The sequence below is a fragment of the Dermacentor albipictus genome, chromosome 8 (genome assembly GCF_038994185.2).
Source record: "Dermacentor albipictus isolate Rhodes 1998 colony chromosome 8, USDA_Dalb.pri_finalv2, whole genome shotgun sequence".
Classification (NCBI taxonomy): Eukaryota; Metazoa; Arthropoda; class Arachnida; order Ixodida; family Ixodidae; genus Dermacentor; species Dermacentor albipictus.
Window position 1 is genome coordinate 128,163,903 of NC_091828.1, and position 18,398 is coordinate 128,182,300.

The 18,398-nt window shown below is 44.2% G+C and overlaps 2 protein-coding genes across 2 annotated transcripts in view; one reads left to right on the forward strand and one right to left on the reverse strand.

Moving 5' to 3' along the window:
- retm (real-time) overlaps positions 1–3,690 on the reverse strand; it is a 41,725-nt gene extending 38,035 nt beyond the window's left edge. The window contains exon 1 of the mRNA XM_065452685.1: positions 3,168–3,690. Coding sequence (XP_065308757.1) covers positions 3,168–3,230 — 63 coding nt within the window. The 5' untranslated portion in view covers positions 3,231–3,690. The remainder of the gene's footprint in view (positions 1–3,167) is intronic.
- A 194-nt stretch (positions 3,691–3,884) lies between these two features.
- Positions 3,885–18,398, forward strand: part of Trm1 (tRNA methyltransferase 1) — a 30,649-nt gene continuing 16,135 nt past the window's right edge. Inside the window, exons 1-7 of the mRNA XM_065452686.1 lie at positions 3,885–4,195; positions 7,819–7,909; positions 11,399–11,580; positions 13,991–14,100; positions 15,502–15,614; positions 17,906–18,054; positions 18,130–18,213. Of these exons, the coding sequence (XP_065308758.1) occupies positions 3,897–4,195; positions 7,819–7,909; positions 11,399–11,580; positions 13,991–14,100; positions 15,502–15,614; positions 17,906–18,054; positions 18,130–18,213 (1,028 nt within the window). The 5' untranslated portion in view covers positions 3,885–3,896. The remainder of the gene's footprint in view (positions 4,196–7,818; positions 7,910–11,398; positions 11,581–13,990; positions 14,101–15,501; positions 15,615–17,905; positions 18,055–18,129; positions 18,214–18,398) is intronic.

Consider the following 18,398-nt stretch of genomic DNA (forward strand, 5'->3'; position numbering starts at 1 on the left):
GCTCTTCAGTTGCCGACGCGCCGGTTATTTCACGTAGGCCCCGGCACGTCGACGAATACGTGACCACCTTCCCACGGCTAGACCTGGTTCTTAGCGCTGCGGAAGCGAGGGTATCATATTGTTTGTGTCGGCATCGGCGGCGTTGTCCCTGAAACCAACTCCGCAGCTGGGGTTGACTCACTATCGGCGTCAGCGGCATCAGTCAGTCGCTGCTATCTCTTCCCTCCTCCCTTTATCGTGTTGTCCACTTGCTGCGCGCGCTTCTGCCCCCATCGTTTGCCGCTGGGTGTACACGCCGCCCCCTCCCCCCTCTTCCTGCGAGTCTCCGGTTGTCAAAGCGCCGGCTCGAACTTAATTCCTTTCTTCGCTCCTCCTCCAATGCAACCCCTGTGCGGTGGCAATCAGAGAGCCAGATCGGTGGCGGCGGATCTGTATATGTGCACCGCCCGAGCCGAAATTGCCGCTGCCGTTCGCCCTGTGCGGTGGCAATCAGAGAGCCAGATCGGTGGCGGCGGATCTGTATATGTGCACCGCCCGAGCCGAAATTGCCGCTGCCGTTCGCCACTGCGAAATTATCTGCCAGTTCTTTCTGAGCCATGAGCGAGACGACCGATGGAAGTCCTCCGTCTGCTGCTGCTGCTGCTAAACGAGCTGCCAGAGCAGAGGCCCAGCGCCGTCGCCGTCAGAATCCAGAGGTGCGTGCCGCCGAAGCAGAAGCTTACCGTCGCCACCGTCGAGATGATCCAGGAGTACGCGTCGCCGAAGCAGAGGCTAAGCGCCGCCGCCGAGAAGACCCTGCCGTTCGCCGTTCGCTGCTGGTAGTAGCTGCCTACTTCGCCCCTACCGCACTCACGAAAGACGTCGTGCACTTCCTGCAACTCGCATTAACCGTCCATCGATCCACACCGATGTTAGTAGTGGGGTACTTTAATGTTGACATAAAGACAAACAGCAATTTCCTAACACTTATGCGGGAGAACATCCCGTTCCTCTCGCTCGTAACGCGTCCCACGGCTGTGACAACCTCGCGAGGCACTTGTATAGATCTCGTCTTTGAGAATCAAGCATTGGTGTACCAAGTCGAACATATATCAGACTATTTCTCCGACCACAAAGCTTCCTTCATGACTGTCAAGAACTGTTAGTGGAGTCTTTGTTAAAGGAATACGTGTGAAAAAAAAAAAAATTCTGTGATAGCGCATACATGTGTTGCTCGATTTCTTTGCCTCAATCTATCGAAAAGGTGAAACAGCTTATTTGCTGCGCTCAAATTTCGCATTAGGAAGTAACGTAATCGTCGGTAATTTTTTTTTTTTTTGTAACTGTATTGCAGCCCGATCAAAGAGAAGCACGCGTATCTTTTGTAAATACTTCCCGCGCAGCTCAGCCGCACCGTCGAGCTTCTATACAAAATAAATTTGCACCGTTTATTATGTTATGCAAACGAACATGGACCGGTCGAACCATATCTTCTTTTTTTGTGGACTGCGAACTTGAGCCGGAACTTAATTGTTTTCGGTGAACCGAAACGAAAGATGTTTCGGTTCGAAACTCTGGAGTCGCTCAGCAAAGCGAGATACAATAATTTCCTTCAAAATAATTTTATTTTCCAGCGTGTATGCTTGCTCCTTACTTAATATATCATATTGTGCGCGTGTCTGTAGTAGCAGTAATGGTTTGTTTATTAAACATAAATAGATAAACGGAAGGAGACTCCTGCTGGCCGCGCACAGTAAACGCTGTCTGCTGACACGCACAGCTGTCATCAGTGGGTAAAAGGAGTGGGAGAGGGGATAACAGAAAGGAACAAGTAAAAGAAGGCAAATATTTACATATATAGGACAGAGCGACTCGGAAGACGTATCAGTTTGTTTGTCAAACTGTCAAAAAAAAAAAAAAGACGGTACACGTCACATGCCTCTTCGGCCATCTGAGCGACGTGCACTGCTGCAAGGAGAACGGGCACTGCAGCCCAGCATATAAATTTGACGCCCAGTATCAGCGCTAGAATTCTTAACGCGCATCCGTCGAACCTGTCGAGCCAGTTTCGCAGGAACGGTCCTCTCCTACAGTTGTGTGGAGCACGCAGTGGCAAGCTTCAGATTGTCCGCAATTGATCGAGTGATCCACGTCACAAATACGCAGCCATACATACATACATAACCCCATTAGCAGCCCCTGCCCACAACCAAAGGAGGCACTAGCACACACACACATTATATATATATATATATATATATATATATATATATATATATATATATATATATATATATATATATAAGGGAGAGCGAAACGTGCTTCTAATACAATCAAATGTCACAGGAACAAGAATGTCGAATTAGAAAACTTGGCGCCTGCAGAAAGAAATACGAGGTAGCGAGAGTTCCGTCTGTTCCTTTAGAATGAGCACAGGATAAACTTATGTGGTTTACAATGAAAAAAAAAGAAGAAGAAGAAGAAAAATCTAACCGAAACCGTTACCATGCTCGCTGAAACGTGGCGCATAGCGACATAGCAAGCACAAGCACCACGTTCCTTCCCTGGGTCCTGTATTTAACGATATAGGTCAATTCAACAGGGAGATGACTGACAACGCGCACTCGAGCTACGCAACAAAGCGCCGATCTGGAAAGGAAATCGCCACAACGAAAAAGGCGAAGGTCTGCCGAAAGCATTAACCGAGATTTTTTTTATTGGTTTATTTTTTCGCAAAGGGCGTTGCGAAAACGAGAGCGCACAAACACGCAAACCGAAACGCGAGCGCGGCGGCTCATTCAAGGCAGGAAATGAAAGTCGCAACCCGGCAGTGTGAATGTCGTTGGCACGGATCATTAACCGATTCGGCTCAGCTAGATAAGAGGGCCGAGCCTAGTGGTCTTCGCTCGCGCAAACGCACCACAATCTAGACTTAAATGTGGCTGTGATATTCGAGTCAGATAAAGCAAAAGTCGAGTGACAGTGATGTGCGCAGAATTCGACGTTCCACTCTCGCCACAGCAAGAAAGCCCCTCAAGGCGAACGGGCTCGAGCGCAAGCCTGATAATCTCGTTAGCTGAAGCGATAGGCCGCGACGACGACCTGAGAGCAGCGCTAAGCAGCAGCACTACAGCGGCGGCGAAAACACGGGCAAAACAAGCAACCAAAGAAAGATCAACACCACTTACCGCCATTACAAGCTCGAACGGGTACTTGTAGACGCGCACGGGCGACTGGTACTTTTGCACCATCTTCGCACGGAGCAGAAGTGAAAACACCGGCTTGGGAAGAACGAACCGAAAACACTTAGGCCAGATGATCGCAGATCAAATCCGTGGCGTCATCGGAGAAGGCTCGTTGCTCTGGACGACCGACGACGGGTTGCTGTCGGTGTAGTCCTAAACGACGCTCGTCGTCGACTGGCCATCGTGCGACGTTCTCGCCGATAGATGGGCTCTGGAAGCGACGGAAGCCGCACAACGGATGCCTAACATGTCACGGCGATCGAGAGCACACGTAAAAGCACAGCAGAGGAATCCTCACAGGCGGCGGTAGACGGCGGATCGTCAAGACCTTCGACTTTCACTCGTCCAACGAGCAGAACACATCACGGACACAGCAGCGGATCAGAAAATTAAATGCTAAAGAACGCAGCCTACGGCTAAAAAACACCCTACACAGCTGGTCAGTTCCGACTGGAACGCCGATTATGTTCAAAAGTGAAATCTCGTAATGTGGTAATCTCGTAATAAGGTTACCAAAGTTAAAGATTAATCTCGAAATTGTAAAAAAAGTGATTTATACTTACTGAAACTAATTGATATCATACATTAACAACATAAGAATTTTCTTTCTTGTTCTCTAATTCAGATGACAAAAATTCGTCATGACCGCCATGTTTTAAGTTTGTTTACCTGATGATGATGATAAATAAGAGGCAGCTGAAAAACGTGTTTCTGCTCAGCAGCATCGTTGGCCGGCGGTTCTTTAGCAGTTTAATGGGCTCTGGCCCTCGTATCACAGCAATGTCGTACCTGGCGACTACTGGAAATGGCGATACAGTTGACACAACTGGGAGTCAACTTCCCTTGGACCTTGTCGCCAGAATCGATAAGGTGCCGCAGACGTCGGTAACTGAAGGCAAAGCGGAGGTGTTTTTCCCGAGTTCACATGATGTGTTTTACAATCCTGTACAAGAATTTAATAGGGACATGAGGTAAGATTTACTGTGCTCCTGGCAGTGTAGCTGTAGGTGTTACACCGCAGTTACACGGGTGTCACATAGCAGCACTTTCGATCGCGATTGACTCATTTGCACAAGCTGTGGAAGGGAGCCAATCGCGGTCGAGAAAATTGATCCCGATCGGGCTTGATTACGATCGGAACTCACTGCTTGACACCAGTATTACTTATGCCATGTGAAGAGACGCTAAACGTTGTTGTCGTGGGAAGTGGTGCATGGTGCTTGACGTGCGTTACCGAACTATTTGAACGATCCCGTAAACCATTCCGAATTTATTTCTCAACAGCGGTCGAGAGCCGCCCCCTTACTTGAAATAAAGGCGTTATTAATTAATTTATTTGTGGTGGAGTAAGCAAAAAAAAAAAAGATAGCCCTTTGTGTGGAAACAGTCATAGAACAAAAGTTCCAAGGAAGTGTTGCATAAAGAGAAGCTCCGGCACGGAGGCAGCATTTTCCAATGGGCAAAGTTTAACACCACGTTTTCGAGTATTACTTGCCTGTTTCGTTCACAGTATAAATAACGATACATCTGGATGAACGTCCCGTCAGGGAGGTGAAAATACTGCGCATTCTGGGAATGTGGGTACAACAGAATGGAGGCACCACACACACCATCCAAAAGTTGAGAGCAACAGCAGGGAACGTAGCCCGTATGATACGAAGGATATCCAGCAGTAAAGACGGGCTAACTGAAGTAGAAACGATCAGGCTGGTAACTCCTTTATAATTAGCAGGGTCACGTACGCACTCCCGTACCAAGCACTAACAAACCAGGAGGTGAAACAAGCTAATACAGAAGGAAAGCCTTCAAGGCAGCGCTTAGCCTCCCCGAAAATGCTAACAATGATAAAGATGAGAAACTAGGCATCTACAACACCTTTGAGGAATATATGAGCGCAGTCCTCATAGCTCAAAGAGAGCGGCTTTGCTCAACGAGCCAGGGACGTGCACTTCTAAAAAAGCTGGGCTTCACGCCACAACCGCTGTACTGCGACGAGGATACAGTGTTGCTGGACAGGGACACGAGATCTCGTATCACAGTGGCACTGATACCAAAGAATATGCCCCTACTTATCATGCAGGTAAATGCTGAGCACGAGCTGCCACCCTGTGGAATCGTTTTGGGAGGGGTTCTACTGCATACTACGCAGATGCTAGCAGAGCCAGTAGAGAGACTCACACACTAGCAGTCACTCAAAAACAACGTGTCATAACGGCCACAGTCGTAACTCGATCCACGTGTGCAGCCGAAGCGGCTGCAATAGCCATGGCCATTGCAGACGCTGAACACAGAAATGAATCGGCAGTCATACTCTCCGACTCACAGACAGCGTGTTGCCTGTTTCTCAAAGGGACAGTACCCAAAATAGTATGTAGAGTTCTGGGACAAACCTTGACAGAACACCACGACAATATTTGGTGTCCGGCTCACGAGAGCTTGGAGGGTAACGTTGCGGCAGACCGTATAACTCGAGGATTCAACAACCGATCTGCGGTCGAGCCGAGCACAGGACATCTTCCAAGCACTCGTGACCTTCTTCTACAACAGCGGGAGGAACGCAGAGAGTATGGTCATCCACACAAGGCCCTTAACAGACAGCAGAGTATGGACTAGCGACGCATTCAAACAAACAGTTTCCCCAACCTGCATCAACTCAGTAAAATAAACCCAACTAGATTTCTGGACATCTGTCCATGGTGTTCTAACAAACCCACACTACAACATATCACATGGGAGTGCCTGGAAGGGCCTTCACATATTACATCCACTTATGTTAAATACTCAGTGGGAGGCATGGCTTGCACACGAGGGAAAGCAGAGCCAAGTGGCTCTCCTGGACCAAGCCCAGCAATCCGCTCGTGCCAGTGAAGCCCTGGACTAAGGGTCCAACTACGCTCACCGACTTTTCTTTTTGAAAAATAAAGTTTCTTTCCTTTCTTCCTTCACAGTATAGCCAAAGTGCACATCGTACGTCACAGACGACGTGACATGAGAAACTTCGTTTTTTGCGACGGAACGGTGGCGCCATCTGCCACCACTATGGTGAAAGGCACATTTTTACTCTAGCGGTGTCAGATGGTGGCACGGTTCCGTTGCAGCATAATTGACATTCTTTGGGTGGCATCGACACATAATCCTTAGCTGCAGCCATAATCCGAAAATGAACTGTGTTCATTTTACTACCGTTACTTCCTTTTGCTACCGTACTTCCTCACTACATTGACAAACCAGATTAACACTTGAAATGAGCAAGCAGCGAAGTGAAGAATAAACATTCTGCAGTAGGACCAAGGTTGAAGTGATACATGTCCCTCTAATTACTTGCAGGCAAAATCTGCCTTGGCATTTTCCTCAGCAGCAGAAAAACATGTAAGACAATTAGCGAGACATCGAAATTATCACACGTGCCTTGCAATGCCCTTGAGTTGAGGAGAGATGCCCCTTTTCAAACGTTAAGCTTCCATATAATGGCCAAACACCTGGCTGAGAGCGCCACTTGTACCTATTTTACCGGTAGGTACCCTGCAGCAGCTCTAGTCAGCCGTAGCGGATGCTCTATAACAATACCATCTGTGGTTCCTAGAAATCGCTATAGGGCCCCCTTTCACCATGAGAACGCACACGAGTAGCCAAGCACCAGGCCAGGGGACACATCTACCTGTTCAACATGTTTGAAAAACCGCTAGGTTTCCAGTGGCACCTGAACATTGAGGCAATCATAAGCACTTTGTAATCATGTTGGTGTCTCCCTATTTGTCTTTCATGTTATCTAGTGCCATTTGTAAATCATGACAAACCAACTAGCCCTGCAATGCGCTTCGACCCAGTATAGTGGAACATGGAATCTACTAGAAGCACTCACAGGGCAGGTGCACATGTGCTGTGAATGGGGTGAGATGGATCTACCAGGGAGGGATGTAGAAAATCAGACTATTAGTATCGGCATTGTCACACAGTCTGTCAAGTCACCACATAGTCACGCAGAGTGTCAGTGTCACTTACACAGACATACAGCATCACACAAACCTGTGCGGCACTAGTGTATATATAGGTTACTTGCATGTCACTGTGTATAACTCTGGGATACGGTGCTGCCATTACCAAGCACATTGCAGCAGACAATGAACTATTGACATCCTCAAAGGATTGAGCTTTGTGACCTTCCCACTCCCCATTGATGCCATTGCAATGGGGATTTGTGTGGCATTTGGATGCTAAACACATAAAGGTATAACTGCTCGCAGTAAGCTCATGTTCATATGGGTCAACACTGATATTTCCTGTACCGAGCCCGTACCAGTCTCACAAGTTTATCAAAGTGTGTGGTACACTGTCCTAAAAAATTCTCCTTCGCCATGTCATCAACATGCGACCATAAGGCAGCGTACACAGTGTGTACGATTTGCCCCATGGTTGCAAATATGCACTGGCAGTGCAATGAATGTGCTTGGCAATAGTGGATGCATGACCGTAACTTGCCTCATGTGCAACCTATGTTTACTGACATCTTGTAGGCACTTGCTTCTAATTTCTTCAGCCACAGCTACTGTTTCTTGTGAGCACTGATTGCTGTGTTTATTTCTGCCCTGCCCAGCATTGCAGTCATCCAAGAATTCATTGCCACCAGAAGGGAAGAGCTGGCCAATGAGAAGACAGCTCAGAATGTAGACCCGCAGGCATATAAAGCAAGTCTGTCTTTTTTTTTTACGTTCCTTCTGTCGCAATCTTCAGAACTTTTTGCCTTGTCGGTGAAGTCATTCACTGCCCCCTTTCATGCATAAGGTAATTTAGTTTTTTATAATAATGCAGAAATAACTTTAACTAAGTCATAAGCTGAAACAAGACTGAGCAGCTGAGACAGCTGTGACATCAGCATGCCTGGTAACCAGGGCTCCTCGAAATTCAAGAGATTTGCCAAGGAGGGGTGACGACAAAAAAAAAAAAACAAAACAAAACAAAAAAAAACAAATTTCACTCTCTTTTTTCTTGGCCTCAGCCAGGTCAGAAACGGCAACCTGTGAATGGCTGCCAGTAAAGTTATTAGACGTACGTATTGGTGACTGTACTGTGATCGGAGAAGGGTCGTGTGCACATATATAGTTAAGGAACTAATACTGTATCTTGTGACAGAGGCCCCTTTCCACTCTTAACCCTTTCAGTGTCTGTTTTTTTCTGAGGTGACAAACGTCCAGCGTCGCGTTTATTTCCTCGGATATTATAAAACGAACACAACGGTTTATTTTTGGTTATGCAGAAGGGAAAAAAAATGACACAGATAATGGCAAATGTTCTCTTGGTATGGTCCTCACATTCCTATCTGTCATCAGTGACACTGAAGGGGGCAATATTTTTCATCGCATAACACCGCTGTACAGAGGTGAAGCTGACTTTAGAACTGGCTACTATGCACCACATATTAGATCTTTGCTGTACGTGCACTCCTCAACACATGTCTCGGCCTTAAGCAAACTGAGTTAGGCCTGCATTGCCTACAAACAAATAACTTGGGTTTAAATCTGACTTCGGCTAGCTGCCTGACTCATTTGTTATATTATTTTTTTCGAGATGGATTTGAGGCTGTTTATCGATAAATTTATGGCAGTGTCCATACAATCGGGAGGAGTTATCAGAATTCTGGAGTTTCTTAGACAAATTAGGAGAGTTGGCAGTTATGCATCAATGTTAGTATTAGGACAGGCATGGAGCCCTGGTAGTTGCATCTGAAGGCAGCGTGTCAACATATTATATACACTATGGTGTTGCGCAGCTCTATTTAACAGAAAAACTGCTTAAAATCATACTGTGAAGTTACTGAACACATTTGTTGAAGGGGCCCTGACACATTCGTTCAACTATTCTCAGTTTATCGTTGTAACTGGGAGTAGAGGGCTAACTATGGATTTATACATAAAAGAATTGCTCTCAATGCACATTTTAACCAAAAATTTCAATTACAAATTGTTGCCTCTTAATCCCTCCCACCAGCAGCTGCCAATATTTTGCATGGACTGTGTGATTTCAGGAAATGAAGGGCCACCGCTGTGTTGTCAGCATTAAAACATCTTTAGACCACGTCAGATGTTTTGTTCTGCATGATCTGGTACCCAACGGAGCAGCAAGGGCGAGGCCACTGAGTTTTGCCCTCAATTCCTTCACTCGCACTGTAAAAATCAGCAGCAAACTGCCAAGACTCACATGCCAAAACGAAACTTTGCATGACAGTTATGACGTATTTCCAGCTCCCGCAATCACTTCTGGTGTTTATAGTACACAAAAGCATGGCTTTCAAGATCGGACGGTTATGACGTATTTCCAGCTCCCGCAATCACTTCTGGGTTTGTAGTACACAAAAACGCAAAAACATGGCTTTCAAGATCGGCTCCTGTTACCCCAGGGAGCTGATTGTAGTGGTGCCAATTTATTTCGTCATCACTCAGTGTTGCCAGAGTGATGTACAATTCAACTGCGACATGAAAGAACTCAAATATAAATTTTCTGCCTTGCCAAATGAACTCAAATTTTGCTAGCTTGCCATGGTATGTGTGTGGATTAACATGCAATGCATAATTGAAGCTCAAAAATTTTCCGTCATGGTTGATGTGACCAGACACCCCGATTTAGTTGGGACATGTCCTGTTGTAACTTCCGTAGTCCCGCTATCCTGCGGCTTACCTGTGGGACAGTGTTTTGTCCCTCTTTTGCCTATCCGGACCATGTCAAAGTGGCATTCTGAAGTTAATTTGCTACGATTGTTTTGTGTTCTGATTGTGCTTGTGCTTGTTTCGACACATAGCAGCACTCAATGTATAGCATTTTTCTTGTAACCACTGTACACGTCATGTGGTGATCTGTCTCCTATCGTGGTCCTGTAAGGGACCTATAGTGTCTTGAATAAATTAATTCATTTCTCTCTATGAGAATGTCGCAATATGATGCACATGATGCATTACCAGTAGTCCGATGTGCTGTCATTGGCGTGATACAAATGTCCACACACTGTAGTGGGTGGTTTCCAACTCTCCTGCGTTACGCAGACTGACAGGATGAAAGTGATGGAAAATGAGTGTAGGAAGACTTGCGCAGAGGAGTGTATTTCCAGGATTCAGCTTCCAAGACTCAGAACTCTTGTTCTAGGGTAAACAGAGCAATAAGGCTGGTCTTGCAGTATTTTTTTTATCATGCAGAAGCCTTGATACCCTGTTTTGCAAAATCAGAGGAACTGATATATGTCAAATTTTACCAGAAAATTAGGCTACAGAAGCTTGCATAAAATTGAAACCAAATAAGAAAAAAGAAAATTGACTTACAAGTGTGGTGAGTTAGTAACTGCATAATGAGTAGTGCAAGAAAGACAGGGTCTAAGAAAAAAAATGAACGTAACAGGTGCTGTTGACCTGATATTGTCCTCATATTTGAATTAAGCACATAAAATCACATATATTCCCAAATTTTCAGCACCATAACTCCAAGAATAAAGATTTTTAAAGATGCTTGGTCTAAGACCCAATTGCCGCTTAATCAGTAGAGATTTTGCTTGTGCTTCTTAGTCTGCCAAGTATAATTGTCCAAGCTAACTATAGCAAAAGCCTCCAGCACTTGATTACCTGATCAGGCTCCAAGCAGTTCTGAACTTCCCTTTAGTGTTAGCGTTTTGTCAGTGCAGCTCATTGATTTGAACTGTGGTCATGACTTTTCTCAATACTCCCAGTGTATACCGTGTGCATGGTTTTTTTTTTTTTTTTAGTTCAAACAATTTTTTTTTAATCACCTGTAGCACTTAGCATGATTTCGCCAATTGAGGTGGATTACCAGAAAAAGTAAATGTTACTGTCACGTTAAATTGCAATGTCCAGATGGTTAGTTAAGAGGATACACTAATTAACTTACTCATAATTCACATTAGCGAGAAGTAACCCCGCCATTAGGTGGTGTTAACACTCACAACACTCACGCCATGTCTCGTAGTATGCTTCAATTACGTAAACATGTTCCAGTTGCGAATTTGAAGCCAAGCAGTAGCAAAGTCATGTCTGCCTAGGCACTGTTAGCTATACACTGTCAAAGATTATTATTCTCTTTTTTCAATTTTGTCTGAACTAAAAAAAGAATGCAGGTGGTATAGCATTGCAAGGCAATGGCGAATGTCAATAGATGACTGTGACTTGGCCTTGCAGGTTAACATCCTCGAGGCACTGGCAGCATCTGGGCTGCGCTCTATACGTTATGCACTGGAGATCAGCGGTGTTGGAAAGATCCTGGCCAACGACTACTCCACACAGGCTGTGGAAAGCATGAGGGCTAACATTGAACATAACAAGGTTGGCCACATTGTTGTGCCAAACCGTGATGAAGCAGCGTGAGTGCTGTTTTACTTTTGGACACTTGTTACAGCATCCCGAAAGCTTGTTGTGTACACCTTAGTATGATACAGATCGGGTTAGCACAGTGGCGTACACAGGCAAACGTTACCTCATGTTGACCTTATTGAACCTTATGATTTGCATCCCATCTCACTAGTGAGGCCCATGAACTCATGTCCCTGTGTTTCTTACCTGCACCTTTACATGTGGTTCCATCACACCAGAGGGCACAACACTATCAAACAGATAAAAGCTTATCCACCATGGTGGCTTAGTGACTGTGGTGTTGCGGTGCTAAGCATGAGGCCACAGGATCAAATCCTGGTCGCAAAAGCGCTTATGTCCTGATCATTGGGGACACACTAAAGATCCCCTGGTGGTCAAAATTAATCTGAAGTCCCCTACTACGGCATGCCTCATAATCAAATCGTGGTTTTGGCAAGTGAAACCCCAGAATTCATTGTATAAAAACTTCACTGGGACAGTCTTTAAAGGACCTCGAGAAACTTCACTCAAATGGAAGTTCATGGATGCAAAAGAGGCTTATGAGGCTTCTGCTGACATGGGGATGTTCTGATTGTGCCTTGATCTGGTTGGTAGCTGTGAGAGGGCATCACTGAGATGCAACAGCATACCTGCCAACTGGTACGATCTGATCGTAAAATGCCCAATTTTTAGAGCTTCTTTACGATTGCTGTGCTGTCATCTATAGTTTTAAAATTTGTCATTTGTGTCCAATTTAGAGAAAAGCTCATTTTAAAGATATGCAAATACAGTTGCCCACCAATTTTTGATGGGCCAATTGTTTTGGACCTCATCGTTTATATGGACCTACCAGCGGAAGTGCCACCATCTCTTAGAGCCAACAAATAGAGGCAACCAAAATTTGGGCTGTCATTCTGTAAATATTATATGAAAAAGTTAACAAACATTTTTTTTTTTGTACATTGCACAAATCATTCTTGCGGTTTCTGTAGGGTAAAGTGCTTGTTCACAGCATAGCTGCAGCATAAAACCTGCAATTGTTAAGTACACAGTCAGCATTTTAGGCATTAAAAAGAATGTTAAGTTCAGGCTTTGACTACGGAATTTTTCTACTTTTAGGGTTGGCACATCTACAAAAAAATTCCACTCTTTCCCATAACACACAGCATTTTCTGTATTTGTTAACTTAAGATTCTCAGGTTGGCAGGCATGCTTATGCACAAGTGGGGTGATTTCTGGCGAAGAGTGTAAATACATAAGCAAACTAACGAACAAAAAATTTGCTGTGCTGCAGTTATGTTGTGTAGGATCAAAACGCACTGCTAATCGTGTGCCTCTATAGCACTTGTACTGCAGTGACCGTGACCAGTACTACACACACTTGAGCACTGATTAACCTTATGTTTATGAAAGCTATGCACCACATTGCATGTGTCATGTGCCAATGTGTTTCATGGACCTCTGCTTAGTTTCATCTGAAATTGATGCTGCTGTTGTTTTTTAAGCAGTTCCTAATTATGTAAGGTTGTGTGCAGTACTTTTATGTGCATATGATCTCACTTCTGATGGTCACTGGTTCGTAAGTTCATTGAAGGTCTTAAGAAGTGGTCGCAGGTGACATCCATAAGATCTTAAAATCCATAGAGTAAAGGGAACTGAGGTCAATGGACCTCATAAACATGTGCTAACTTAGTTTATCATAATACATCCAAATTTTGGAGATTGATTACTGCTGTTGTAATGACACCAGTGACTTTGAAATTTTCTTTTTGCATCCTTCTTAGGGCGAAACTTATTTCAAGAGAATATGAATACAATCGATACTTGAATGTGGAGAGCCCCATTCCTTAGACCTGCTTATTTATTTTGACATATCCGTAGAACTAACGTATAATGGCAGTATAAGAAGTTTCGATTGCCATTGACACAAATATTTCATGGATAAACGTAATAAATATTTGCATTTGTCTACATTGCAGATCATACCAGCTGTGACTGTAAAGCAGAGTGCCTGATCACAGCAACTCTAAAGAACAGTCTGGATATTTTATTTATAAACAGTCAACATCTGAAGTAATAAAAATGATCAGTATTTTTCAGTAGTATTTTTCAGCTTTGACTGTAACAATTTTTAAATCTTAAGGTTGACAGATTTTGATAATAGCATCCAAAATGACACTAGTCTCGTTGCTGCTGTCATTAATTCATCATAAAATGATCTGCTACTATATGCTAACACCTAGTGGATTGCCTTCAGCTTGAAAGTGCTTATTACTTTGTGTAATGTAATCCAATCAACATGCAAACAAAACTGTTGATGTCTTATTTCTGAGCTTGCAAAAATCTTGCTTGCATGTGGGCCTGACTTGAAGGTCTGGCAGAATCCTAATAACACTTATTGTTTGCATTGTCACGTGACAGGCTGCTAATGCATATGCACAAAACTAATCGATTTGACATCATCGACCTTGATCCATATGGAAGCCCGGCTCCATTTCTGGACGCAGCTGTGCAGGCTGTGCAAGACAAAGGTACGTCCATACTCTGCACCATTTAGGTGGTGAGGGCAAAAGGCAAGTCCACAAGTACTTTACTTGTCAGGCTTACTTCTTTACATCATGCACCAATCGTGCAGTTTACAAAGAGAAAAGTTGGCAAAAATAATACTAGCTAGCTTAAATGACGCAGTAAACAAGGCCATTGGCTTTTAGAATGGCCCTCGAAAGAATTTGCATGCATGCCCACTTCCCTTTTTGTACCATGAATAAGTGTTTCTCGTCCAGGCATTTTCTTTTGTCCATTATGCACCACAGACAAGTACCACTTATCATTTTGGTAGGAATGCTATGCCACTATACGGCCCAAGCTTTCCAAATTGGCGATAACACAGCACAGGCTTGCCGGGGTATTAAAAATTGTAGCGCATAGTTGGACAGCTACGGTTATGACTACGGCTCTTTTCAACCCCTCAAAATGTGGCGTTTCTTTAATGTTTATTCATCTCAGGTAAGGACGTCGGTATGGAAAGCTCTAGGTCAAGCTGCAACGTATTTTTTTTTTTGCGATTGTGAGAAATAGTTTGAGTCTCTGGCAGCCCCTCTCATGCAGATGCAATTCGAAGAAAACACTTGGCCTCCTGTGCCTCTGTGATTTCTTTTCCTCTCAGCACCAGGAATTATGCAGCCTTTTGTTGTTCTGAGTGGCAGACTTTAAAACATGTTTTCAACAGTAGCATCAAAGTAATGCTTCCATTCATACATCTGTATGCATACATTAAGTGAAAAGAATCAGGGGAACTGAGTGGCATGATTTTTTATATCAACCATATGAAAGCAAGAAAACAATAAGGGGAAAATTAAAAATGTACAATTAGTTATATGTGAGGGATAAATTTGTGACTGATTTCACTTTTTTAAGGCAATTGAAATAAAAAAACAACTCGCTGTCAGTTCGAGCTGAGCCCTTAACATCTGCATGACAGATACACTGCTCTACCAACTGAAAGATTTACGATGCACTTTATTGGTTACTTTAGTACTACTTGTTTAAATGTACTGAACCCAACCTCGACCAGTTGCGTGTTCCTGAGGTCACCTGCTATGTGACACCTGCGGTTGAAAGGATGTTCCACATCTACCACAATGGTCAGCATTTGCCGTGGTTAACGCTCCCATGTCTATGTTTAGTACATCTGCTGCAACACCTCCCCCCAAAAAAATGGGCGAGAGGGGAGGGAACAGCCACCACAGTATCTCAGCTGGTGAAGTATCACATGCATAACGCAGAGGTTGTGCTTGCCTCATGTTTAGGCATACAACAAACTTCTCTAATACTTGCCTTAGACGTTTTATCAAAGTTACTAGTACTGTTTTTAACTAGCAGGTGCACCTGGTGCCAGCTCTTGTTTAATGAGGATTTGTGTCTGCCCACAGGACTGCTTTTGGTGACGTGCACAGACATGGCCATCCTGTGTGGGAACAGCAGTGAGACCTGCCGTGCAAAGTATGGCGCTGTCTCACTCAAGACCAAATGCTGCCATGAAATGGTACGTCAAGTGTCATGTCAGCTTTCTGCTAGAAATAAGGCAAGCTTGTTATTTGGACAACCCAGTACAGTCAAACCTTGTTATAACAAAATGGGATACAACAAAATAATAGATACGTATAACGAAGTAAGTGAAATTCCCTTTTGAACTACCCATAGGTTCGTATTGCAGTACATGCAGTAGTAGATATGACGAAGTAATGGACATAAGAAAATAATTCTGACTCCCCCTTCAACTTAGATATAACGAGATATTACTGTAAGCCAGTTTCACTGCATTTAGAGTGCATATGCAGCAGCGCTGTCAGCACCCTGGTGACAGTAGTCCTCGGGGCCTTCTCGCTAAACTTACATTTAAAGCAACATTAACAAACAATGAACATTGGATCTTAAGCATACTTCTTGTCTTTTTCTAAGTTCTGTGTTAGTTTTTTGCACTACACTATAAATATGACAGCTCAACGGTTGATGTTTTTGTGGGCACCAAACTTTTCCAATGCATTTCTGCCTCGTTAGTACTGAAACTCGCTGTCTGGACAATGGACAGGACACAAAAGCACAAAACCTGCAGAGACCCTTGTATTTATGTTTCCTTAATATGGACAATGCCACTATGGATAGGACCTATTCTAAATGAAAGGCGAAAGCTTCATGCATACTGGCAGTAAAATGTGTGCGACAAACCAGTGGCGGTGAGACTTGCTGCTCTTGGCATGGCACACCGGCTGATGTCCTTTCCATCGTGGCACTCATGATAGGTTCAGTACCCGTATGCTCTCTTAAAGTACGTGTTTTTGGAGGTGAAGGCTGGGCCTTCTATGTTGTTAAGTTGTTGACATACTGGCATCCTGTACTTGGAAGCCCACGAAGATAGTGCAGCCTTTTTTCGTTCAAGATGCCGTATTTACTCGAGTCTAGGCTAACCCCAATTCTAAGCCGACCCCCTAAAGCCCAAAGCCAACAAAAAAATATATATATTACCTCGAATGTAGGCTGAACAAAGAAAGCGAGGACAGCGTTCACAAAATGCAAACAGCATTTATTGAATCTGAACGTGCAGAGCTCATTCAACGTCGTCGTCACTGCTAGACTCGTCGCTGTGTTCCTTGTCACTGTCACCTTCAAACAGTGCGTTATCTTCGGTACCGTCAAGTGCATTAGATATGCTGCACTCTTTAAAGGCACACACGATCAAAGTACCTGGGATGTCGACCCACGCTGCAGCTACCCAGCCCGCCAGCTGCGATAGCGAAGTTTCAACGATGCCTCTGCGGCTATGACAGCTTTTCGCTTGAAAGTGGCACCGTAGTGGCATCTCCTGCTTGGTGCCATCGCGATAACACCACGCCGCACATCGATACGGCCGACACGTCACAGGTCAAAATGGCAACCTCGCTTGTGTACAGTTGTCTACTGGCACGGCTAGTAGCGGCTGCGATACTGACTTTTCTAGATGGCGCTAGCTAAGCACCATATTTTGCAGTTTCAGTGAAAAACTGGCGTGTTTTTTAAAATCCTCGAATCTAAGCTGACCCTAGAGTTTGGAATATGATTATTTGAAAATAAACTATCGGTCTAGATTCGAATAAATATGGTAACTTTGTCAGCAAGCCATAGTTGTCCCTACTGCACTACCTTTCTGTTGGATTTGCTTTCTTTGAATGAAGGCACTTGTAGGACGTTCATAATTACGTCAATGCAAAGCCTGCTGTCGTAGCCCTCATAGCCTACTAGGTGTTTCACGCTGCAATGTGACTTTCCTGCACATAGCAGTGACAAAAATAGTGCACTTCAAGAGTCAGATTTTCTCATATTTTTTTTTTTCACTTATATATCCTTAGTTTTTTTCAGCAAAGCTTATTTTAACTAACAAATTACTTCATGGTAAATATCGTTAAGGAACCGAAGTGTTCATGTTAATGAGACTTTATTTCCATTTCTCTGTCCTGTGTGTTAGCACTACTTTATGCTTGACATTGCTAACTTCCTTGACTCCTTGACATCCTTGACTTCGGATATATAATACTCTTGAGAACATAGTAAGAATCTGTAATGTGGGGCCCAGTGTCTTGTTGGGTAATTATATACTCTCTCCATGTATTAAAATGTACTGTTGATGTTCAACACTGCATGCGCCAGTGTGTTACATGTTTGAACACATAGGGTTTTGTTCTAAATTCTTCTTATTGGCACTTTGTTTTTTTGAGGCAAATGCAGTGAAAAAAAGTTTCTTTTAGCAAATGCTTCCTTCTGCACGAAGTATTTTCACTTCTGGCTGTGTTGTGTATGCAGGCACTGCGTATAGTTCTGCAGAGCATCGAATCCCATGCCAACCGCTACGGCCGTTACACCGTGCCACTCCTGGCCATCAGTGTTGACTTTTATGTCAGGGTGTTTGTGCGGGTGTATACTGGGCCTGCCATCGTCAAGCGCTCTACAAGGTGTGACTTTTTCCACCAGATGTCTTTTGCAAAGCGAGGCAGCTGATGAGCTGACGATGTGCCGTTCCCTTGCAGCAAGCTCGGCCTGGTGTACCAGTGCAGTGGCTGTGAGACGTTTTCCCTCCAGCAATTGGGGCGCTGTACAGAGAGGGAAAACAGGCAAGCCTGCGTGTGGTTGTGTTGAGGAGAGCATAATATTTATCCCCTTCTGGCAGTCTGTGCACAATGTGCTGAAAATAGTGGTATGTGTGTTGCAAACATCTAGAAACACTTATTGGGCATGCGCTGCAAATTTGATTACCATGTGTAAGATGTTTTATTAATAAGGTGCCTGGGTGTCACTC